General features: G+C 40.5%; 3 protein-coding genes and 1 non-coding gene across 13 annotated transcripts in view; 2 read left to right on the top strand and 2 right to left on the bottom strand.

Annotated features, from left to right (window-relative positions):
- The window catches only part of PPIL3 (peptidylprolyl isomerase like 3), a 448,181-nt gene that overhangs the window by 26,509 nt on the left and 398,119 nt on the right, over window positions 1-23,553 (bottom strand). The window lies entirely within an intron of this gene.
- Window positions 1-23,553, top strand: part of NIF3L1 (NGG1 interacting factor 3 like 1) — a 103,934-nt gene that overhangs the window by 30,191 nt on the left and 50,190 nt on the right. For 3 of the 9 annotated variants that reach the window (XM_050750665.1, XM_050750666.1, XM_050750667.1), the window contains 4 exons: window positions 1,299-1,425; window positions 3,072-3,210; window positions 5,446-5,529; window positions 9,569-11,516. In XM_050750665.1, coding sequence (XP_050606622.1) covers window positions 1,299-1,425; window positions 3,072-3,210; window positions 5,446-5,529; window positions 9,569-9,753 — 535 coding nt within the window. In that variant the 3' untranslated portion in view covers window positions 9,754-11,516. Of the gene's footprint in view, window positions 1-1,298; window positions 1,426-3,071; window positions 3,211-5,445; window positions 5,530-7,718; window positions 11,517-16,213; window positions 16,299-23,553 lie in introns of those variants that run through there. The other 6 variants (XR_007718116.1, XR_007718115.1, XM_050750669.1 and 3 more) reach the window with 4 other exon arrangements.
- On the top strand, window positions 5,082-5,183 carry LOC126933249 (U6 spliceosomal RNA). The gene has a single exon (XR_007718490.1). It is a non-coding gene; the product is annotated as a U6 spliceosomal RNA (small nuclear RNA).
- Window positions 14,998-23,553, bottom strand: part of ORC2 (origin recognition complex subunit 2) — a 61,747-nt gene continuing 53,191 nt past the window's right edge. For both annotated transcript variants that reach the window (XM_050750631.1, XM_050750630.1), the window contains 3 exons: window positions 19,945-20,006; window positions 19,311-19,429; window positions 14,998-17,409 (listed from right to left, as the gene is read on the bottom strand). In XM_050750631.1, the coding sequence (XP_050606588.1) occupies window positions 17,323-17,409; window positions 19,311-19,429; window positions 19,945-20,006 (268 nt within the window). In that variant the 3' untranslated portion in view covers window positions 14,998-17,322. The remainder of the gene's footprint in view (window positions 17,410-19,310; window positions 19,430-19,944; window positions 20,007-23,553) is intronic.

Here is a 23,553-nt window from a genome sequence, read left to right as displayed (position 1 = left end):
ACTAGATAGGGACCAAGGCATTGGTTTTCTTTCTTTTTTAAAAATTTCACAGATGATTGCAGAGTTTATAATTAATGCTTCCAGATTATCTTTAAAGGTGTCCTTTAGTTCTAGAATTTTATGATTATATTTAGAATTTATGGTTAAATGTGAAACTTTCTTGATGCCAATAATTTTGGAGAGGCTCTGGAGGGTGATCCAAGGACCCCCTGCATGATTGTTAATGAGGTGCTTATTTAAAATGCAGATTTTTGTATTCATCTCAGATCTTGTAATTAGAATGGAGTTTGCCTGAGAATCTGTCCAAGACATTCTCAAATTCAATGTTTTAAAATTATCTCTAAGGCTTTAAAAAAATTCAGTTTGCCCCAGCCCCATTCGTAGATGTTCTGTTTCACTGGTTCTGTGGAAGGATCCAGCACCTGTTATTTTAAGAAGCTAGAAGGAATTTTTTTTTTTTTTTAAGACAGTGTCTTACTCTGTTGCCCAGAGTGGAGTGCAGTGGCATAATCTCGGCTCACTGTAACCTCTGCCTCCCAGGTCCAAGTGATTCTCCTGCCTCAGCCACTGGGGAGTGGCTGGGACTACAGGCACCCCCCACCACGCCCGGCTAATTTTTTTTTGTATTTTTGGTGGAGATGGGGTTTCACCATGTTGGCCAGGCTGGTCTTGAACTCCTGATCTCAGGTGATCCACCTACCTCGGCCTCCCAAAGTGCTGGGATCACAGGTGTGAACCACTGTGCCTGGCTTTTTTTTTTTTTTTTAACTTTAATTTTTTAATAAAAAAATAAAATGGGGTCCTGCTATGTTGCCCAGGCTGGTCTTGAACTCCTGGGCTCAAGTGACCCGCCCAGCTTGGCCTCCCAAAATGCTGGGATTACAGGTGTGAGCCACCGCGCCCAGCCAGGAAATTTCTGATGCACAATCGGGATTGAGAACAGTTCTTGAACAGTGGTTTCAAAGTGAGGTCTCTGGAACAGCAATATCAGCATCACCTGGAACTTGTTAGAAAGGTAAACTCTCAGACCCCCACTTAGATATAATGAATCAGAAACTCCAGGGGTAGGACCCAGCAATCTGTGTTTTAATAATCCTCCAGGTGATTCTGATGCATAGTAGACTTAGAGAAATGCTATTCTAGAAAATGGATTGGTTTCAGATTAAATGGGTTCTGTTGGTTAAATCCTTAGTTCTACATAAATCTAATCTCCTATTATAGTAAGTTTGTAAACTGTGGATTATGTAAAATACATTTTGGCTATATTTGGCCTAAATGGAGTGATTTTTTCCCCCTAGGTTTGATAATGAGGAACAAACACGGATTAGTCTGAATTGTACTCAGAAGGCTTTGATGCAGGTGGTAGATTTTCTTTCTCAGAACAAACAACTTTATCAGAAGACAGAAATTCTGTCGCTGGAGAAGGTAATAAAAATATTTTGTGTTTGATCTTAAAATACTGTGCATTTTCAGCTTTATTGAGGTATAACTGATATACTCAGAATTGTACATATTTGATGTGTACAGTTTGATAAGTATCATTACTTTGCATTTTTCTTCAGCAAATTCATTTGTAAATTATTAGATCAACAGGCCATTCACTGTTACCTAAAGTACAAAATGGCAATGAGAGCATAATATTCTCTAGGAAGTAATTGAGAAAGGGAGACATTCCAGGAATAGGAAAATAGTGGTACTTCTTCAGGGTTACAGATTTGGTTACAGGTTTGCTCTCTCTTTATTTTATACCCTCTGCCTGGACCATGTCATTCACTCTTTCACTTGATAGCCATTTGTATGATGATGATTCCTATCTTTACTTTTTGGCTTAGAATGCTTTCTTAAGGGAAAAAATGACAAGAATCCATATTTTCAACTACTTTCTGGATGTTTTGCCCTTACAGAGCCCACAAGTATTTCAAATTCAATATATCCAAATACTTTATCCTTGTGCCCCCCCCTTTTTTTTAATATATATTTCATATTTCAGTATCATTATCTACTTTAGTTTCCAAGTTTTCATACTCCTCCTTGACTCCAAGCCCTGCTGATTCTGGCCTCATATCTATACAGTGTTTCTCCTCTGTATTGGCTCTGCCACCACAGGAGTTGAAACTCTCATTTTCTGTGATGAGAGTTGTCTCACCGAGCACCTAGGAGGCAGTCCAGGCTCTTTAGCATGGTGTCGGAAGCCCTTAATGATCTGCTACAGCCTGGGCCTCCAGCCTCCTCTCCTTCCACAGCACGTGCTCTGCACAGTAGCCATACTGTCTTCGTTTGGATCTACCCCCACAGTGTGTTCTCTCAAGTCTTTGGCACCTTTGTCCATGTTCTCTCTGTTTAGAGTGCCTTTCTTCATCTCATCGTACCTCTGTCCTGCCACACTGCACTTGACATCATTGCCCTTTCAAACTTTTTTATTACCCCCTTTTTAACTCTTTTAGGGTTTTCTCTAAGACCTGAGTCCTTCCTCCAAGTACTCCCCAAGCCTCCCAAGTCACAGCTCATTTAGTTTGTCATTCCTTGTGCTGCTGCAACTGTAGAACCTACCTTGAATTTAAACAGTTTTATTATTTTGTTTAATTAATTAATATATTTTTGAGGCAGGGTCTGGCTCTGTCCCCAGGCTGGAGTGCGGTGGTATAATCTCAGCTCACCTCTGCCTCTTGGGTAGCTCAAGCCCACTTCCCATTCAGCCTCCCAAGAAGCTGGGAGTGCAGGTGCACGCCACCATGCCTGGCTAATTTTTGGATTTTTTAATGGAGATCAAGTCTCACTCTGTGGCCCAGGCTGTTCTCAAACTCCTGAGCTCAAACAATCCACCCACCTCAGCCTCCCAAAGTGCTAGGATTATAGGCATGAGCCATCGTGCCTGGCCTGATTATTGATTTAAACATCTGCCTTCCTAGGAAACTGTGAGCTCCTAGAAGAATGATTTTGTCAGGTTTGTGTCCCCACATTTAGCCTGGAGCTTGCTGTAGTAACCTCACAGTGTGCATACTGATTGATTTTAGCATTTGTTGTTTTAGGACTGACAGTGGACACCGTTTCTAACTTCTGTTTCTCCTCAGCCTTTGCTTCTACATACTGGAATGGGACGCTTATGCACACTGGATGAATCTGTCTCCCTGGCAACCATGATTGATCGAATCAAAAGACACCTAAAACTATCTCATATTCGCTTAGCCCTTGGGGTGGGGAGAACCTTAGGTAAATATTGCTCCTTCATTTATCCAGTATGCCTACTGTTAACATTGGACAAAGGTTGAAACTCTTGATTGTATTAATATGTGATAGAGAATGTGTTAGCAGCTCATAGGAGTCATTGGTTTACTTTATTGATTAGGGTAGGCCAGGTCCTGCTGTGGAGTACATCTCATTGGCCTAATCAATGAGATTTATTCCTCTGTCATGCTATGTGTTCATTTCAAGTTGATTATTTTAGGAAGTCTGGCCATTGTAGACTGGTTGTTGTTGCAGAGGGAGAGAGTTTTGCAGGGTCTTAAACCATCAGTTCAAAATTCCAGGAAACATGTTCATTTCTGCTCAACTTATTTTCCAGATTTAGTCATGTTACCCAATACAACCAAGGGAGGCATAAAGTGCAGTCTTACCGTATGTCAGGAGGAGAGCTGGAATCATGATTGCTACAATTACAACATAAATTTTGCACTTATAAGACTGGTAATATTTTCTAGTGAGGTGCCACTGAGTGATCTGATCCATTGCAGTTTCTAAGTCTTGTATTTTTTCTTCTGGCCTTTCCCGGTACTTTTGAGAACAAAAAGAGTGAACAGACATTTGTTCAACACCTGCAGTGAACCTAGCACTGTACTGATTGTCTGTCCTGAGTGTGTGAGCTCCCACTGGCAAAAGCAGTGGGGCACAGTGGTTATAGGTATAGATTCTGAGCTCAGACAAACCTGGCTTCAGATTTGTCTGTCCTCTCTGTTTGCTGCTTGTCTTTGACAAGTTGTTTATGCCCTCTGTGTCCCAGTAGTCTCATTGGTAAAAACTGCATTAATAATAAAACCTAACTCAGAGGGTGGTAGTATAATCCATGTGACATGGCACAGTGACTGGTTCACATTAAGTATAGTTAAAGTGCTAGCTCTTGTTAGCTTTGTGGTTGGTACTATTTCTCCTATGTTATAGGTGAACAGTTTTGGTTCAGAGAGATAAGTAACTGTATTAGTTCGTTCTCACACTGCTATGAAGAAATGCCCAAGTCTGGGTAATTTATAAAGAAAAGAGGTTTAATTGACTCTTTAATTTATAAAGAAAAGAGGTTTAATTTATAAAGAAAAGAGGTTTAATTGTTCTGCATGGCTGGGGAGGCCACAGAAAACTTACAATCATGGCGGAAGGCACCTCTTCTCAGGGTGGCAGAAGAGAGAATGAGCGCAAGCGAGGGAAATGCCAGACGCTTATGAAACCATCACATCTCATAAGACTCACGCGTTATCACGAGAACAGCATGGGGGAACTGCCCCCATGACCCAATTACCTCCACCTGGTCCTGCCCTGGACCCGTGGGAATTATGGGGATTACTGTTCAAGGTAAGGTTTGGATGGGGACACAGAGCCAAACCATATGAGTAACTTATGCAAAAGTCCAGTTAGATCAAACAACCCAAGGGAGTTAAGTGTCCAAAGAAAATGGATAGCAGAGGTGGGATTTGACTTCCAAAATAACTCCAAAGCCCCATCTTTGGGATACCGTGCTGCTGAACTGGAGTGACCACTGAAGAAGTGTCCATTTTAGAAACCCAAGTGCTAAATACTTGGATTTTGGTTCAAAAGTTGCGGTTATTTCACTTTTCAGAGGATGCTTTTTGAGAATAAATAGTATATTTAAAAATATGTGCCAACTCCATTGGTAGCATTCCTCTTTCTCACTAGTCCTTTTAGTTCCTTAGCTTCCTCCCCTGAGAATAGAGATAGTACTTGCCTACCTCTCACTGTTGTCTGAAGACCCAGGTGAGATTACTTTACCCAGCAACGTTGCGGTACTGCCTGGAGCTGCACCATTAGTACTATTCAGTGGTTTGTGAGTGTGCAGCCATGTCAAAGGAATAACGGTACTCCCTTCAGCAGCACATATACTAAAAATTGGATGATATAGATTAGCATGGCGCCTATGCAAAGATTACACGCAAATTTGTGCATTGTTCCATATTTTGTGCAATTCACAAAGGTTGTTAGTTAAAAAAAAAAAAGGAATAATAACTGTACCTTGGGTTAGCTATGCAATATCAAAAGAATGACCTGTTTGCTTATATTAAAACATGTTTTTTTTTTTTACATGCAGAAAGAACAATTCGTATACTCGTGATGAGACCAGGAGTAAAATCTGTATTATGTTTAGGATTCTTGCTACAAATTATAATAGTAAAAAGAAAGGGAATTGTAAAGTATTGGTCTCTTGTTTCCTTTGTCTTGAAGAGTCTCAAGTCAAAGTTGTGGCCCTGTGTGCTGGTTCTGGGAGCAGCGTTCTGCAGGGTGTCAAGGCTGACCTTTACCTCACAGGTAGGACAGACTTTGGATCTCTCTTGGTTTATTTTTTGCAAAATCAAAAATGGCAGATTTTAGGACAGTACCTGGCACATAGATGATACCTAATTAATGTTTTGTAAACTTGAACTAAACAGAAACTACAACAGAATTGGGACATACTGCGTTCTTTGTGGAGGGATGAAATCATTGAACAATTTATTATCTCAAAAATTAATGGTCAGCATTTATTTTACCTACATTCTTCCTAAACTGTCCCAAACCTCTCAGATTTCACGTCAGTGGGATACTTTCTACCCTGTCACCTTAGCTAGGAAATGGTTCCTCTTAGCCTAAAGCCAATCATCAATTCCTATCAATTCAAGCTCCCAAATCTTTCTAGAATCTTCCCCCTTATCTGTCCAGGCAGTGTCTCCTACTTGAAGTACAGCATCAACCCTCTAATGTTATCTTCCATATATTCTCCTGAAATTAACTTTTCACAGTGCGTATTTGATGGTCTTGACTAAAAAGACTTCAGTGATTTCCTTCATCTGTCTGGTAGAGCCTGAACATTGCATCCTCTTTCTTGTACCCTTTGCATATGCTGTTTTCTTTGGTTAGAATGCCTTTTCCTTGTTCTCCTTGTGATAAGTGAGTACCCCCTCTGAGAAGCCTTCTCTGACACTGTCCTGCTTCTGCCTCTTGTGGGTCCCTATCACTTTGTCCTTGATCTCCAGCGTGCACTTCTGTTGGACAGTAATTGGCCTTGGGCCTTACACTCTCTCCTTAAGGATACTACCTAATAGGTCCTGGCTAATTTTTATTGAAAGAATTACTTCACGTAGTTACTACTCAGGAATGTGACCAAACATGGCCCATTATACCTGCAAAGGATTTGAAGACATTTTAATGGGTTGCCAGTTTGTTTACCTCCTCCTTCTTAGGGTTAGGAGAGAATGAGTTAAAGAATTACTTTTCCCACTTCGAGGACCAGGCTCTAGACTCTTAGCCCTCTGGCCATTCCTTTGGCTACTTCCATGCTTCCCTTGCCTCCCACACCCATGCCTTGTTGTGTAGCACACTCTCTTACAAAGGCTGCTGCACTGAAAGCATTGTCACATCCCGAAGTACCAAGGAGCAGCATCTGAGAAAGCCTGATGGAACTGCTCTAAACCAATAAATTGATTAAAAAAAAAAAACATGTATGTGACTATTACCTGTTTTCCATTCTTCTGAAGATAAAAGATTTTTGTAAGTCCTTAAATTTCTACCAGATTAAAGTGAAATTTCAATATGAATATCTTACAGCATTGTGTCTGGCTATTTTAAAATTCATTTTAGCATTTTACTTAGAAGGAATTTCAGACCTATGCAAAAGTTGCAAGAATAGTACAATGAACTCCTATGTGCTCTTCACCTTGGTTACTAATGGTTATATTCTGCCATATTTGTACATTCTTTATGTACATATTATATATGTGTCTGTATACATTTGTGTGTGCATATATAGATATATAATATATAATATACAAGTTAAAAATTTTTTTATATATATATATATATATAGATGTATTTCCCCCAGGACCATTTTAGAAATTGATTGCAGACATGACAATTTCTTTACCTCTCAATACTTCAGTGTATAGTCTTCTAAGAACAAAGACATTCTAAGTCTATAGAACAATTATCAAATGAGGGAATTTAATATTGTTAAAACGTTTACTTGATATACAGTCCATATTCACATTTTTCCAGTTGATAAAAGTTTATAGCATTTCTTTTTCTGATCCATATCCAGCCCATGATCTCACATTGCATTTAGTTGTTGTTAGTCTCCTTCAGTCTGGAATAGTTCCTCAGCTTTGTCTTCATAACACTGACATTTTTAAAAGAGTATAGGCTCTTTGTTTTGTGCTTCTCGCTCAATTTGGGGTATCTATTTCCTCATAAATACTTTTTTAAAAACTAGTTTTTAAAAAAAGTGATAAAATATAATGATATGTTCATAAAATAAATTCAGGCAGTTCCAAAATGTTAAAATGTCCTTCCTATCTTGCTGTGGGGAGAAAAAGAAAATATTACCTGGCTAGCATTAGATGTCTCTGGTCTGTGAGGCATTGCTTTTGAGTGTAACTTCAGAGATGCGAAGCCCCTCCTAAAGGACCTCTGCTGAACTTCATCACGCTCCCTGTGAGTCTGAGGCCGTGTTCTCGTTGTATTAGGTTGTTAAGGGTAATACCCTGTAAGACCAGCAGATGGGGAGCCTGCTTCTTGCAAATGTAAGTTCTCTCATTTGTCGTTTCATTCTCCATTTGCTTTTCCTTTCCCAAGCTGCCATCCTGGGCCAAGCTTTTCTTTCCGTTGGCTTCAGCAATTATTGCAGGGTCTTCACAGATTTCCCCCCTTTCATGCCTTCTCCGGCCAATGAGTTTGTCACAGTACAGGCAGCCAGACTTATCTTTCCTAAAACAAGGCTTCCAACTGGGTCATCTTAGTGTCTTTTTCTTGCTTTTTACTTTTACTATTATAGATTAAGATGTTTTAAAAGGTGCTTGAATAAAAATTATTCCTTATAATGAGATGACACTTATTAGAAGAGTGTGGGGAACTGAAAAATTCTGGAATTAAGAAAACTTATTTTTTACTTACAGATGTTTTCTTGTGGGAAAATTAGAGAAAAAACTCAATTTTTTTTCTAAGAACCTTTTTTTTCTTAAATTTGTATGCCCTTCTGTCTCTAAATACAGTTCAAAATTGTACTTTCTAAAGAACAAACCAAATTGTACACAGTGCAGTTTTGCTCTTAAATTACAAGTCATCAAATTCACAAACTGCATTTTTAAAAATTCAGAATATTAGGCTGGACACGGTGGCTCACACCTGTAATCCCAGCACTTTGGGAGGCCGAGGCGGGCAGATCACTTGAGCCCAGGAGTTCGAGACCAGCCTGGCCCACATGGCAAAACCCCGTCTCTACTAAAAATACAAAAATTAGCCAGGCTTGATGGTGGGTGCCTGTAATTCCAGCTACTCGAGAGGCTGAGGCAGGAGAATCACTTGAACCCAGGAGGCAGAGGTTGCAGTGAGCTGAGATTATGCTATTGCACTCCAGCCTGGGCAATAGAGCAAAACTCCATCTAAAAAAATAAATACAAATATAAATAAATTAAAAATTCAGAATATTTGAGTTTTCCCCAAATCTTTTCACAACAGATGAGATTCCCTCCAGAGTTTCTAGGGATTTTGCTTAAGTCAAAGAAAAATACTTTGTTTTAATCTGGAAATAATCTTAAATTCATTTCATCCTTGTATATTAGACTAAGTTGACGACAGAAATACTAGTGCTTACAAAGCCTAAGTCTGCTGGGCAGTATACACAGAATGTCCTCCAGAGGTATTTATTACATAAGAGGCAGATTTTCTGAAGGCCTCATTTTACTTAGCAGTGGTCATTCTTTTTACGGTGGAAACACAGTAAAATGGGTGTTTACAGATCTGGTTCTGGCCAGATATGTTGGATTGGACAATTGCCTTGGGGTCTGCCAAGGAAAAAGAAGTTGGAATTCTCAATGGGATGGCTTTTATTTTTATTTTATTATATTTTCAAGACAGAGTCTTGCTCTGTCACCCAGGTTGAAGTGCAGTGGTGCAATCTCGGCTCACTGCAACCTCCAGCCCCCATACTGAAGCAATTCACCCGCCTCAGCCTCCTGAGTAGCTGGGATTACAGGCGCACGCCAGCACACCCAGCTAATTTTTGTGTTTTTAGTACAGATGGAGTTTCACCATGTTGGCTAGGCTGGTCTGGAACTCCTTAGCTCAGGTGACCCCCCTGCCTAGGCTTCCCAAAGTGCTGGGATTACAGGTGTGAACCACCGTGCCCAGACCTTTCTCTGTTTTTAAGTTGGAGGACATAAAAGAAAACTGTACAGTACTTTCTAGATTTATAACAGTTCTGCTGTATTACATTCACTTTATATAGAATATAAACTTGGTATTTCTGCTTTTGTGTTTCCTCATTCCACAGATTCCATATCTAGCATTTAAGAATTTGCTGTTTCCTTTTTGGTAGGTGAGATGTCCCATCATGATATTTTGGATGCTGCTTCCCAAGGAATAAATGTCATCCTCTGTGAACATAGCAACACTGAACGAGGCTTTCTTTCTGACCTTCGAGATATGCTGGGTTCTCACTTGGAGAATAAGATAAATATTATCCTATCAGAGACTGACAGGGACCCTCTTCAGGTGGTATAATTGCAGAAACATCAGGATAACACATTGTACAAATTAGTTGGATGCCAACTTGAATTTGTAACATGAGTCAGTGGGACTAGTGTGCTTCTAGAAGAGTGTCTTAGAGGGTATGATCATTTCCGGTTTGTTAATCTGATTCACCAAACATTCTTTTTTTTCCTTTTTTTTTTTTTGAGATGGAGTCTCACTCTGTCACCAGGCTGGAGTGCAGTGGCGCGATCTTGGTTCATTGCAACCTCTGCCTCCCAGGTTCAAGCAGTTCTTCTGCCTCAGCCTCCTGAGCAGCTGGGACTACAGGTGTGTGCCACCGCACCCAGCTAATTTTTGTATTTTTAGTAGAGACGGGGTTTCACCATGTTGGCCAGGATGGTCTGGATCTCTTGACCTCGTGATCCACCCGCCTCGGCCACCCGAAGTGCTGGGATTACAGGCGTGAGCCACCACGCCCGGCAGATTCACTAAATGTTCTATCGCTCATACAGTAAAACTGTAATGTAACTACCACATTAAATAACAAGTATTCATATAAAATCTAGGAAAGATTGAATAAAATCTGTTTACTTAACATTCTTTGGAAGGAGCTCAAGTGATTCTCTCCTTAGTTTAATTGTAGATGGGATGGGATGGATCCATTTGGGTATCTTTGCCCTTGCTTAGTTTAACATTATGCTTGAAAAACTTGGGCTTGAATACTTCTTTCTAGGTAGTAGCCTCTTTGCAATGATAAGGTCTGTTTGTCCTTGTTCCTAGTTCTGCCTACGATCTAGTCTCTCACCTAAATTTCAGAATCAGAATGAGATTTATCAGGATGTTGTTTTAAAAATATATATACACAATCATTATTCATATTACTATTACTTTATTGCTTTTTAGATGACTTACTTGTAATTTTTTTTTTCTTCCACAGTCCTTTGTTCCCAATTTCTGCTATCACTTCCCTCTCTTGGCAATGAACTTGGCTGACACAGGCAGGGGGCAGGGCCAGGGAGTGAAATTCCAGAGCAGAAAGAACGAAGTCAGATATCTCAAAATATCATCCTGCCCCATTTAATCTGGGCCCTTTCTCCATGTGGATGCCCTTTTCTAAACAGCGCCCGCACTGGGCTGCGAGGCCCCTGCCTGCCTCCACTGGTTGGGCAGGGCAGATACACCTTTCTCCACCCGTTTTCAGATAATCTGGCTAAAGCAATATTCCCTCCAGTTTAGGCATTCTTGGATTGCCTTTATGATTTGTGCTGTTTTACCATACCACATATAATTTTTACTTCATGCTTTTGTGTAAAGCAACTTTTTCTCTTCTTACTTTTTATTGTGGTAAAATTCACATAACATAAAATTCACCATTTTCCTGCCCCTCCCCCCAATTCACCATTTTAAAGTATATAATTCCGTAGCTTTTAGTACATTTACAGTGTTGTGGTACCGTTACCACTACAGTTCCAAAACATTTTTCATCACCACAAAGGGAAGCCCCATTAAGTAATAACTCCCTCCTCCCATCCCCTGAATCCTATTTCTATGGAGTTGTCTATTCTGGATATTTTCTATAAGTGGAATCATAAACACGTGGTCCCTTGTGTCCGGCATCTTTCACTTATGTTTTCTCCATTACTGCCGCCTTTTGTGTTTTTTTCCTTGTATTTTGACTCCCTTATTTCCTTATATATATATATTCTTACCTATCTTTAAAGGAAATTTTATGTCACATCCATTATAACTTAAATATTTACTTAATCTGTATTAAATACAGGATTATTAAAATACAAAGGAACACTGCTCAAAAGAAATGTCATTTTTTTAAAAATATCATTTTTTTTTTTGGAGACATAGTCTCACTCTGTTGCCCAGGCTGGAGAGCAGTGGCATGATTACAGCTCCCTGCAACCTCTGCCTCCTGGGTTCAAGCGATTCTCCTGCCTGAACGTTCCAAGTAGCTGGGATTACAGGCACCCGTCAGCATTCCCAGCTAATTTTTGTATTTTTAGTAGAGACAAGGTTTCATCGTGTTGGTCAGGCTGGTCTCCAACTGCTAGGCTCAAGTGATCCGCCCACCTCAGCCTCCCAAAGTGCTGGGATTACAGGTGTGAGCCACTGTGCCTGGCCTGAAATGTCATTTTTAAGCTTAGTGTCTAATGACATGTTTTGTGCTGTTTTGCTGATTTAATAAATAAGGCCACATACTGACATGAAATAGTGGTTTAGTAATCCCTTGTCTACTCCTGAAAGCTGAAGGCTGAGGAAGGACATGCACATTCTCTCACAGGCGTCACATGAAAAATCTTCCCCATCCTGTAGGACTTACAAGGTCACTTTGGATGCCCAAATGGATGGTACATTCCAGGTGGAAGGTTGCAGATTTTTGGGAACAGTGTCACCACCTTTGTTGTGCATCCGTGACACCTTATATAATCTTTTGTGCACATGTATTGGAGGGTGCTGCATACCAATCTAGATCAGGATCCAAATCAGACACTAGCGCAGGAAAGAAGCAGCTGGCCAGGAGGTGGCAGCAACAGTTCAGCTCAAGGCAACTGCTGCTGAGCAGAATGAAGGTCCAGCATGGCCAAGTCTTCCTGATCTTTCAGGGGCACAGGAAATCTGGATTTTTAATGTGTGGTGTTAAAATATACATATATTATCATATATAAAACATACATATATAGGTGTTTCTGTACAGTTCCTGGCTTACAACTCCCCTAGCCCTTGTTACAGTCTTTTGGGTGTGTTAAGCCTCAGGGGCAGGCCTCAGGAAACAATCTCTCAGAGTTCTCCTGCCCTTCCTTCATCCCCAAGGCAAAATCCTAATCTTCTCCCTCCCTTTTCTTTTTTAGAGACAGGGTCTTGCTCTGTCACCCAGGCTGGAGTGCAGTGGTGTGATCATAGCTCACTGCAGCTCCGAACTCCTGGGCTCAAGTGACCCTCCCTCCTCAGTTTCCTGGGTAACTGGGACTATAGGCACCTGCCACCACCCACCCCCTACTAATTTTTTCAAATTAAAATTTTTACTTTTGTAAAGACAGGGTTTTGCTACACTGCATAGGCTGGTCTTGAGCTCCTGAGCTCAGGGAATCCTCCTGCCCTGGCCTCCCAAAGTGCTGGGATTACAGGCGTGAGCTACTGAGCCTGGCCTTTTTTTTTTTTTTTTTTTTTTTTTTTTTTGAGACAAGAGTTTCACTCTTGTTGCCCAGGCTGGAGTGCAATGGCGTGATCTCGGCTCACCACAACCTCCGCCTCCCAGGTTCAAGTGATTTTCGTGCCTTAGCCTCCTGAGTAGCTGGGATATTAGGCATGTGCCACCAGGCCTAGCTAATTTTGCATTTTTAGTAGAGATAGGGTTTCTCCATGTTGGTCAGGCTGGTTTCGAACTCCTGACCTCAGGTGATCCACCCACCTCGGCCTCCCTAAGTGCTGAGATTACAGGCATGAGCCACTGCACCTGGCCTTATTTTTATTTTTTTGAGACAAGAGTCTCACTCTGTCACCCAGGCTGGAGTGCAGTGGCACGATCTCTGCTCACTACAACCTCTGCCTCCCAGGTTGAAGCAATTCTCCAGCCTCAGCCTTCCAAGTAGCTGGGATTACAGGCGCTCGCCACAATGCCTAGCTAATTTTGTATTTTTAGTAGAGACAGGGTTTTACCATGTTGTCCAGGGTAGTCTAGAACTCCTGACCTCAAGTGATCCACCTGCCTCAGCCTCCCAAAGTGCTGGGATTACAGGCATGAGCCACCGTGCCAGGCAAATGCTGCCATTTTAAGGCCTACACTTTGGGTAGCAAAAGTAAAGATGTTGACCCTAAATACTTGAGAGGCCTGGGGCCAGTGATAAATATAAAAATGGTTACAAAAGTTTAGGAATGAGCTTTGTATTGTACTATGTTTAAAGTTATCCATAGCATCAGTCTTTTCAAATTTGCTTTATTCAACACATTAAGGATGCTATAACTTATGCTATTAAAACCTCATAGGCTGGGTGAGGTGGCTCACACCTGTTAATCCCAGCACTTTGGGAGACCCGAGTGGGTGGATCACTTGAGCCCAGAAGTTCAAGACCAGCGTAAGTAACATGGTGAAACCCCATCTCTAGAGAAAAAGAAAAGAAAAAAAAAAAAGCTGGGTGTGATGTGTGCCTCCTGTAGTACCAGCTGCTCGGGAGGATAAGGTGGGTGGATCACTTGAGCCCAGGAGGTCAAGGCTGCAGTGAGCTGAGATGGCACCACTGCACTCTAGCCTGGATGACAAGAGACCCTGTCTCAAAAACACTTAACAGACATTTCATATTTCATCTTCATATCCTCACAACTACTGCCTTTTGTGTAGTAAGTGTTCAAATTTAGGCTATTCAGGATTATGCTGAAGAGTAATTTCACCTCACAGAATGTAAAAAGTACATTCTGAACAATGCTACTGCCTGCACATTTGAATTAGCTGGAACAAAAAGAGTGAACTTCTAAAGTTAGTCATTTTGTTTAAAAGTTAGGCAAAATCTATTAATCAGCCCCCAAACCAACTGATCTTTTATTTTGAGACAGGGTCTCACTCTGTTACCCACCAGGCTGGAGTGCAGTGGCATGATCACAGCTCACTGCAGCCTCAGCTTTCCTGGGCTCAGATGATCGAGCCACCTAAGCCTTCTGAGTAGCTGGGACTACATGGTGGGTGCCACCACGCCCGGCTAATTTTTTGTATTTTTAGTAGAGACAGGGTTTCGCCATGTTAACCAGGCTGGTCTTGAACTCCTGGTCTCGAGATTGGCCTGCCTTGACCTCCCAAAGTGCTGTGAGCTACTGCACCTGTTTACACTGATCTTTTATATGAGTGAAGTGATCATGTATTAAAATAAATGATGCTAAGAAAGTCCAGTTTCTGGACTACTGTGAGGACTAATTTAGCAGTCCTTTCACAATAAATTCAGCACTGTGGCAAATTTATAAACAATAAATGTTTGACATCTCCTGTGCCTTTTTTTTTTTGGTAATTTTATTAAGAGTACCCAGAAAACCTTTCAAGGTTTCAGTAGGTCTGTTCAATCTTGCCAGAAGCAAGTTAACACAGTAGAAGAAATTAGAACCTTAGCAGTCAAGACATAACTGCTAGAGCCTGAGGGACACCGATGTGGACACAAGTCAACAAACAGCATACAATAATATGCCAAGATCTTCACCAGATCTGTAAGATGCACTCATAAAACTTCTTTTGAAGAACTTAAAAATATTCTTAGTAAAAAAGTAGCACTACAAATTTACAAAGTGATTCTATCCAAATTGGCTTTTTATTTATTAATAATAAAGTCTACTGACAGATACTGCTTGCAAATAGTATAGACACAAAAATTATAAAAATAAACCAGTAGATATTTAGGGCAGATGCAAAAATTTGCACATTAGGTCATTATAAACTAGATATCTTAAGCAAAAAAAGCAAGGTGCAAACCAGCAAGTATATGACCAATTGTGTTTTTAAAAGGAGAGAGACAGATACTTTTACATATGCATAGGCTATATCTGGAAGAATACTTAAGAAAATGCTATTAGTGGTTGCCTAAAGAACTGGGTGGATCAGGGAGTGGGCAGGAAACTCACTTGCACTGAATATCCTGTGGTACTATTAAAACAATTTTTAAAATCACATTCATGTACACATTTGTTTAAACATTTTGACTAGAGGTTATATTTAAGACTAAGCCCTTGGCCAGGCGCAGTGGCTCACCCCTGATCCCAGCACTTTGGGAGGCCCAGGTGGGATCACTTGAGATCAGGAATTCGAGACCAGCTTGGCCAATATGGTGAAACCCCATCTCTGCTAAAAATACAAAAATTAGCCAGGCATGGTGGCGTGTGCCTATAGTCCTAGCTCAGGAGGCTGAGGCACAAGAATCGCTTGAACCTGGGAGGCAGAGGCTGCAGTGAGCTTAGATCACACCACTGCACTCTAGACTGGGCGACAGTGCAATTCCATCTTTAAAAAAAAAAAAAAAAGACTAAGCCCATGGACTTAACATAAAATTACTTTTTAAAAAAATGCCTTTAAAAAAATAAAAGTAAAAAAAGACAAGGTCTTGCTCTGCACCCGTACTGGAGTGCAGTGGCACAATCATAGTTCACTGTGATCTTGAACCCCTGGGTTCAAGCAATCCTCCTGCCTCAGCCTCCACAGCAGCTAGGACTATAGGCATGGGCCACCATGCCCGGATGATGTTTTAAATTTTTTGTAGAGACAAGGTCTCACTATGTTGTCCAGGCTGTTCTTAAACTCCTGGGCTCCAGAGATCCTCCTGCCTTGGCCTCCTAAAGTGTTGGGATTACAGGCATAAGCCATTATGCCTAGCCAAAATTACTTAAGTATAAACCACAAGAAAAATTATTTAAAAATTCCAAGGATTTTTGGAAATATTTTCATGAAAGAGGTTTACAAGATAAGAAATGAGTGAGAAATGCTGATGTAGTACATATTTTATTGCAGTGATATTTTCAGGAAGAACTTCATTTCCAAGTGTCGGATATTTCAGGGGGTATGTGATGACTGTAAGCCGACAACAGTAGCCAAGGTGAGCCTTTTCTTCTTTCCTAAGAAAAAAGTCTCGTGCAAATATTTAGGAGGCTTGAAATCATCATTTTAAGGAAAAAACTGAAATATCTTACAGTGAGTTTTAGGTCTACTTGACAGAGGAATCAAGATTAAATTTACAGCCAGCCATTAATATGCTACTCACCTGCATGTTATTCAGGAAAAGAAAAATATGTCAATATACAAGAATAATGAAATGTTTTATTTTTTGTGTCTTGAAAACAATTACTAAAATGTAATTCAGGATTTTATTTCTCTAGCCTGGCTTCTCACTGGTATCATGAAGGTCATGGCACAGACATTAACTGTTCCAAATATATGACGTATTGTTCTGTGCTTTCTAGGCTGGGTAGATACCCTATATACTCTTTGTTTTTCCCACTATCCCAACTGAATAGTAGTATAATATATTCCCTCCCCTGCCCCCACCAAGTACATAGCCTCAATCCAAAAGGAGAAAGCTGGATCACCCACCTCTTCCCAATCTATACCTTTTAAGTTGTTTTAGAAACAGTAAGAGATGACCTGCCTTCTCCATTACACTCGTTGGTTCTGACACACAGAATAGCAAACAAAGCCAATTTACGTGATGCCCATGTCTTGATACTTCCACACTCTGGAACAAACACACTTGCAAACAATCAGCTCGGGGAGTGTTAAAAGGCCCTCAAATAATTCAGAATATCTCTAAGTATAAAATATTTCAAAAACATCCAGTTCCAAATAGTCCCTGAGCACACTGTTCATTCCAGCAAGAAGTCTCCAGAGAGGTAATGAATGAAAGGCACATTTTCTCCAACTTGAGGACCGCTGCATAGTACTAGACGGTACCAGCCAGGCCGATCAAAAGTTCTAATTGAGGACATCCCCCACCCCTTCCCAAATTTAAATCTTGTACACTGGAAAAATAATTTAATGTCAGATGTAAACACAACACTTTCAACTAGAGGAGTGGCAGCTGGGGTACAACCCTTCCATGGGAGGTTCAAGAATAAAGGAAAGCTTCAAGCCTCCTCTTCTTCCTTTTCCAAGAAATCAGTCAATGTTCCATTATCAACAGGAATTAATAAATACTCTACTCCATCAGTTCCCTGAAAGATTTAAGAATACCTGTACGTTAGTCATTCATAAGAGGTATATGAACTCTTCTATTGTAGAGGCTAAAGAAAAAATGAATTTATTTCTTTGATGTAATATTTTAAATATATAAGTATAAAAATTAAGGCAAAAGGGCACACAGTCATATATACTTAAATATATGGAGTTACAGTTAAACAGCCTTATAGTGGAAAAGACAACTAATTAGAGGGTGGGTAGGTGGGTATTTATTTTTTTCATTGTGCTTTAGATCATTTTCACTTTCTTGCCCTGTCCGGAATCTAACACTATTGATGTCTCTATCCTTTCTTCCTCCTTTCAACAAGATCCTTCCCTTTGGCTTTTCAATATTTAATACATTTAAGTATGTCCAATTTTTCAGTAACCCTCACTAGACATCTTCATTCCTCTCCATCTATCACATTATCTCTGCACTTCTCCAGGCAAGTTGGCTATGATGGCAGTCTCCATTTCCACACCTCATTCAACACAGTTCAACTGAGCTACTGCTCCCATTATCACATCGTTTGCTTAGACCATCAGGAATTTTATATTCCTAAATCTCACAGACATTCTCAGTCTTCATCTTTTTGGCCTCTCAGCAGCATCTGACACTGCTATTTTCTCTGCATTAAAACATGCTTCTCTTGGCTTCTGTGACATCACATCCTGGTTTTCTTCCTAGTTCTCTGGCTGTTTCTCTTACCTTATCGTTTACTTGGCTTGTTAAATGTCAGACTTCTGGTCTTATCTCCTAGCTCTCTATTCTCACTAAATGTCCTCCCTTTAGGTAGTACCCCCAATGCCTGGTTTCAGTTATAATCTAAATACATAAGAATCATAATCTTCTCTCTCCAACCCAGATCTTTCCTCTGGTTTCTTGTCCTAGGTATCCAACTGCATAGTTGACATTTCCATCTGGAAATCTCAAAGGAACCTCAAACAGAGTTGTCTAAACTGATTAAGATCATGAACTCATCATCTGTCTCCCTAAAATGCCGCTCTTTCTGTGTGTGTGTGTGTTGTTCTTTTTGAAATAGGGTTTTACTCTTGCCCAAGCTAGAGTGCGGTGGTGTGATCATGGCTTACTGCAGCCTTCACCTCCCAGGCTCAAGTGATCCTCCCACCTCAGCCTCTTGGGCAGCTGGGATTACAGGTGTGTGCCATCACAACCAGCTCTTTTTTTTTTTTTTCCCCGTAGACAGGGTCTCGCTGTGTTGCCAGGCTGGTCTCGAACTCCTGGGCTCAAATGATCTACCCACCTTGGCCTCCCAAAGTGCTGGGATCACAGGCGTGAGCCACCACGTCTGGCCTCCTAGTCTTCCTTTAGATCTCAGCTCAGTGGTCTCTTCTGATATCTATCCATAAATAGGTCAAATCCACCTATTTAAATAAACTCTTTCAGAACTGTACTTTCTAATCATAGGACTTCCTTACAGTTAAAATTTTATGTATGTGATTACTTGACTAATGTCCATCTCCCCCATTAGACTTTAAGCTCCATAAGAAAAGCAATCAGGTTTTTGCTTACTACTGTATCCTAATACTTAGTGCAATATCTATGCAGTTAATACTCAATAAATATAGACCAAATAAATGAATGAGCAATAGGGAAAAAACAAAAGAACAGAATTATTTGACTCACACCATGTTTCTAATTGCCTATTACTCTGGACTAGAACATATGAGGAGTTTTCTGCTCTGCTCTGCTCTGAAGCAGGGTACCTCTACCACGGCTCTTTCTACAAACTCAAATGGCATATCCCCTAAATGAATCTGCGACCCAACATGGGACGTCAGTTTCAAAATCAGGTCTGAGTCAAAGGTATACTTGTCCTTAAGTAAATGATATAGACTATTCCTGGCATACAATGCTACAACAGTGGAGTCTTACCTTCTTTGTTCTTATAAGCTTGTGGTCCCTAAATTCAGTTAACTGGGCCCGGAGTGTCAGCTCACTATTGACGAGGAATGCCTCCCGACACTGCTGGTAAAAATCTTGAAAAGAAAGGCCTGGCAAGTTCAAAAGGATATGAACATAAGTCAGCACTTAAGACATGACCCAGTATACAAACACCCATACAAAAGAACACAGAATAAAAGTGCTATTTGCATGTTATCCCAGAGCAGTGAACAAGTATTGATAGGACTTTTAAAGAAGGAACAAGTCAGTCATGAGAGCAGAACAATTATTAAAATGTTTGTTGAAATCATTTCTGCCAAAGGGGAAGACAATCTCCTAAGATGCCTAGAATATGAAAAATATGTAATTGGCAGATACACATCCATAGTTAGCACAGAACATTTTTAAAGTAAGCTGGGTTTGTCTTTCAATTTGTGTTGGCAAACACCTTGCTCAGCAGTGGATCTGTAGAGCTGCTTGAAAATTTGCTATGTGGCAGACATACCCATCATGAGTGACCACTTACTGCTGTGAAAAACTGCACTTCTGTCATTAAATTCCAGAGAAAGGAAATGTATGGGGTAAAACAAAAATCACACAATTGAATGTCATAAATATTGGATACCAGTGTAAGAAGGGTTATCCTGGTTGTCCAGCTGGTACTTTATTAGTAGCCTGAAAATTCCCCTAAAAACAAAAAACAAGAATTTAAATCCAAAATGTTAACATCAAAAGGTAACAACTAATAGCAAAATACACAAAGAAAATGTCAAATACTTGGCCTATCTGCATTATCTTCTGTTCCTCCAAGGAATATCATATCCTTGCCTACTTAAACAGAAAGCTTTTTTATTTCTTCTAAAGAAAAATATAGGCTGAGTGTGGTGCCTCACACCTATAATCTCAGCACTTTGGGAGACTGAGGTGGGAGAACTGCTTGAGCCCAGGAGTTTGAGACCACCCTGGGCAACACAGTGAGACTCTGTCTCTATAAAAAATTTAAAAATCAGCCAGGCATAGTGGTATGCGCCCATGGTCTCAGCTACTCTGGAGGCTGAGGTGCAAAGATCACTTGAGCCTGGGAGCTTGAGGCTGTACTTGAGCGACAGACACCCTGTCTCAAAACAAATATGAAAATATTTTTTTCTTACTTTTTAGGTTAGCCTTGGTAGAAAAGTTGGAATACAGAATAACATCTAAAGAGAAAAATATCAATCCAATATCCATTAACACTTGGTATTGAGATCATATGGGGTATGCTGTTGTCTCAAATCTTTGTGGAATGAAGCGGGTGGAAACACCGTAAATTCATACATTTATATACTGCATATACCACTTTATACCTTGCTTCTTCACTTTTTGATTTTTCCCACGTCTTTAAAACTTCTCCTAAACAAGTTTTTCTTTTTTTTTTGCCATATGTAAGAAGAACTTAAGGAAGTTTTAACAGCTGCTTATCTACCATGTACCATAAACTTACCATTTCCCTATTGGTTTGGATGTTTACATTATTTCTAATTTTAGATTAAAAATAACTCTTAATGGATGACTGGATACAGAAAAAATAATTCTGCACTAAATAAAACTGTACCTATTTCTTCATATTCTGAATTATTTCCATAGGAGAGTGAACCAGGTAGAATTATGGGATTGGAAGCAGTGTTACACAAACTAAGACTCCCATCAGTCCTTGGGTATGCCAAAAATTCAAAACTTATATGCATTTTCATTTTTATGCAGGTCCAGAAAACAATGACTATAGTCATATTTTGGATCATCTCAATGAACACTTTTTTTTTTGAGACAGGATCTCGCTCTGTTGCCCAGGTTGGAGTGCAGTGGTGCAATCTTGGCTCACTGCCATCTTGGCCTCCCAGGTTCAAGCGATTTTCATGCCTCAGACTCCTGAGTAGTTGGGATTACAGGTGGACACCACCACACCCAGCTAAATTTTTATACTTTTAGTAGAGATGAGGTTTTACCATGTTGGCAAGGCTGGTCTTAAACTCCTGGCCTCCAGTGATCCGCCTACTTCAGCCTCCCAAAGTGCTAGGATTATAGGAGTGAGCCACCGCATCCCGCCCTCAATGACTACTTTTTAACTAGGTACTACTACTAACTCCAGAGCTGAATTTTGGTTAAAATTTTTATTCAATCACATACCAAGTAAAGGCTAAATGATACTGGAGTTTGCAGAATCAAGCAAAATTTCAAAATAGTTCAAATAAGAAAATGCTGAGGTCAGCACACAGACACTGAGGCATGCCAAACTAAAAAATACTTGCATTAGACTGGGCATGGTGGCTCATGCCTGTAATCCCAGCACTTTGGGGGTCAAGGTGGGTGGATCACTTGAGGTCAAGAGTTCAAGACCAGCCTGCCCAACATGGTGAAACTCCATCTCTACTAAAAATACAAAAATTAGCCAGGTGTGGTGCTGCATACCTCTAGTCCCAGCTACTTGTAGGACGCTGAGGCATGAAAATGCCTTAAAACCTGGAGAGGGAGGTTGCAATGAGCTGAGATCTTGCCACTGCACTCCAGCTTTGGCGACACCATGAGACTCCATCTCAAAAAAAAGCTTGCATTGGAGTAGCCATTGCCATATTTAATGTTGTGAGTTCTCACAATGCATGGACCCTCAACTTTACACACAATAACTTCCAACAGTCCTTCAGCAATTAAGGACTTTTATTATTAGTAATAACAAAACTGAATGACGACTTTGTCCCCAATTCCATCAAAAAATTTCATTAGATAACCATTTAATGCCTATTTCAATTTTTATTTTATTTTTTTGAGACGGAGTCTCGCTCTGTCACCCAGGCTGGAGTGCAGTGGTGCGATTTCGGCTCACTGCAAGCTCCGCCTCCCGGGTTCACGCCATTCTCCTGCGTCAGCCTCCCAAGTAGCTGGGACCACAGGCGCCCACCACCACGCCTGGCTAATTTTTTGGTAGAGACGGGGTTTCGCCGTTTTAGCCAAGATGGTCTTGATCTCCTGACCTCGTGATCCACCCGCGTCGGCCTCCCAGAGTGCTGGGATTACAGGTGTGGGCCACCGCGCCCGGCCTTTTTTTTTTTTTTTTTTAAGACAGAGTCTCACTCTGTTGCACAGGCTGGAGTGCAGTGGTGTGATCTTAGCTCAGTGCAACCTTTACCTCCTGGGTTCAAGCGATTCTCCCTCCTCAGCCTCCCAAGTAGTTGGATTACAGGCATGCACCACCATGCCGAGCTAATTTTTGTATTTTTAGTAGAGACGGGGTGTCCATGTTGGCCAGGCTGATCTCGAACTCCTGACCTCAAATGATCTGCCTGCTTCAGCATCTCAAAGTGCTGAGATTACACGCATGAGCCACCGCACCCAGCCTGCGTATTTCAATATTAATGCAAGGCTTTATTTTTATTTTTTGTAGAGATGGGGTCTCACTATGTTGCCCAGGTTCGTCTCAAACTCCTGGCCTCATGCAATCTTCCCTCCTCAGGCTCCCAAAGTAGTAAAATTATGGGGTGAGCCACTATGCCCGGCCGAGTTCAATGCTAATCTTATCTTCAGTGTTCAAATCAGCTTTATAGAGTAACAACATTCATTAAAATTAGCATTTGAGGGTCAACATTTGAGTCTTGTGGTGATGCTACAGCTGTATACATGGAGGTAGTTATACAAGGCTACAGGTAACAAAACTGCACAGAAATTTACACACACACACACACACACACACAAGTGCAGCATGTATAATAGCGAAATCCAAATAAGCTTGATGGATGGGATTACAATAATGTCAATTTCTTGGTTCTGATACTGTACTGTGGTTATACGAGATGGTGGTGGTTGGTGGAAGTTGGTGCTTTGGGAGGAGGGTACATGAGACTTCCCGGCATGTATTTTTGTAGCTTCTTCTGAATCTATAATCATCTCACAACAAAAAGTTAATCCCCCCACCACAAACACACAAGTAAAAGAAAAATAAATTGCTGGGGGGGTTAAAGAAAAAGATATCCCCAAAGTCCCTGTGTACACCATCCTCTATCTATTCCCCTTTATTCTTCTCCAGGGTTAGTACCTAATTATTTTTAAATTATTTTTAGTACCTAAAAATACCTAATTATTCTGAATTAGGTATTTTTCATTTCCATGCACATTTAAAACTTTTATTCATATTGATATATACATTTGAACACTATATGTTTTATATGGTTTTATTTCTACACCGAACATCTGTTCAGTTCAGCAT

This window comes from Macaca thibetana, chromosome 12 (genome assembly GCF_024542745.1).
Source record: "Macaca thibetana thibetana isolate TM-01 chromosome 12, ASM2454274v1, whole genome shotgun sequence".
Taxonomy (NCBI): Eukaryota; Metazoa; Chordata; class Mammalia; order Primates; family Cercopithecidae; genus Macaca; species Macaca thibetana.
This window is presented reverse-complemented; position numbering and strand designations above follow the sequence as displayed.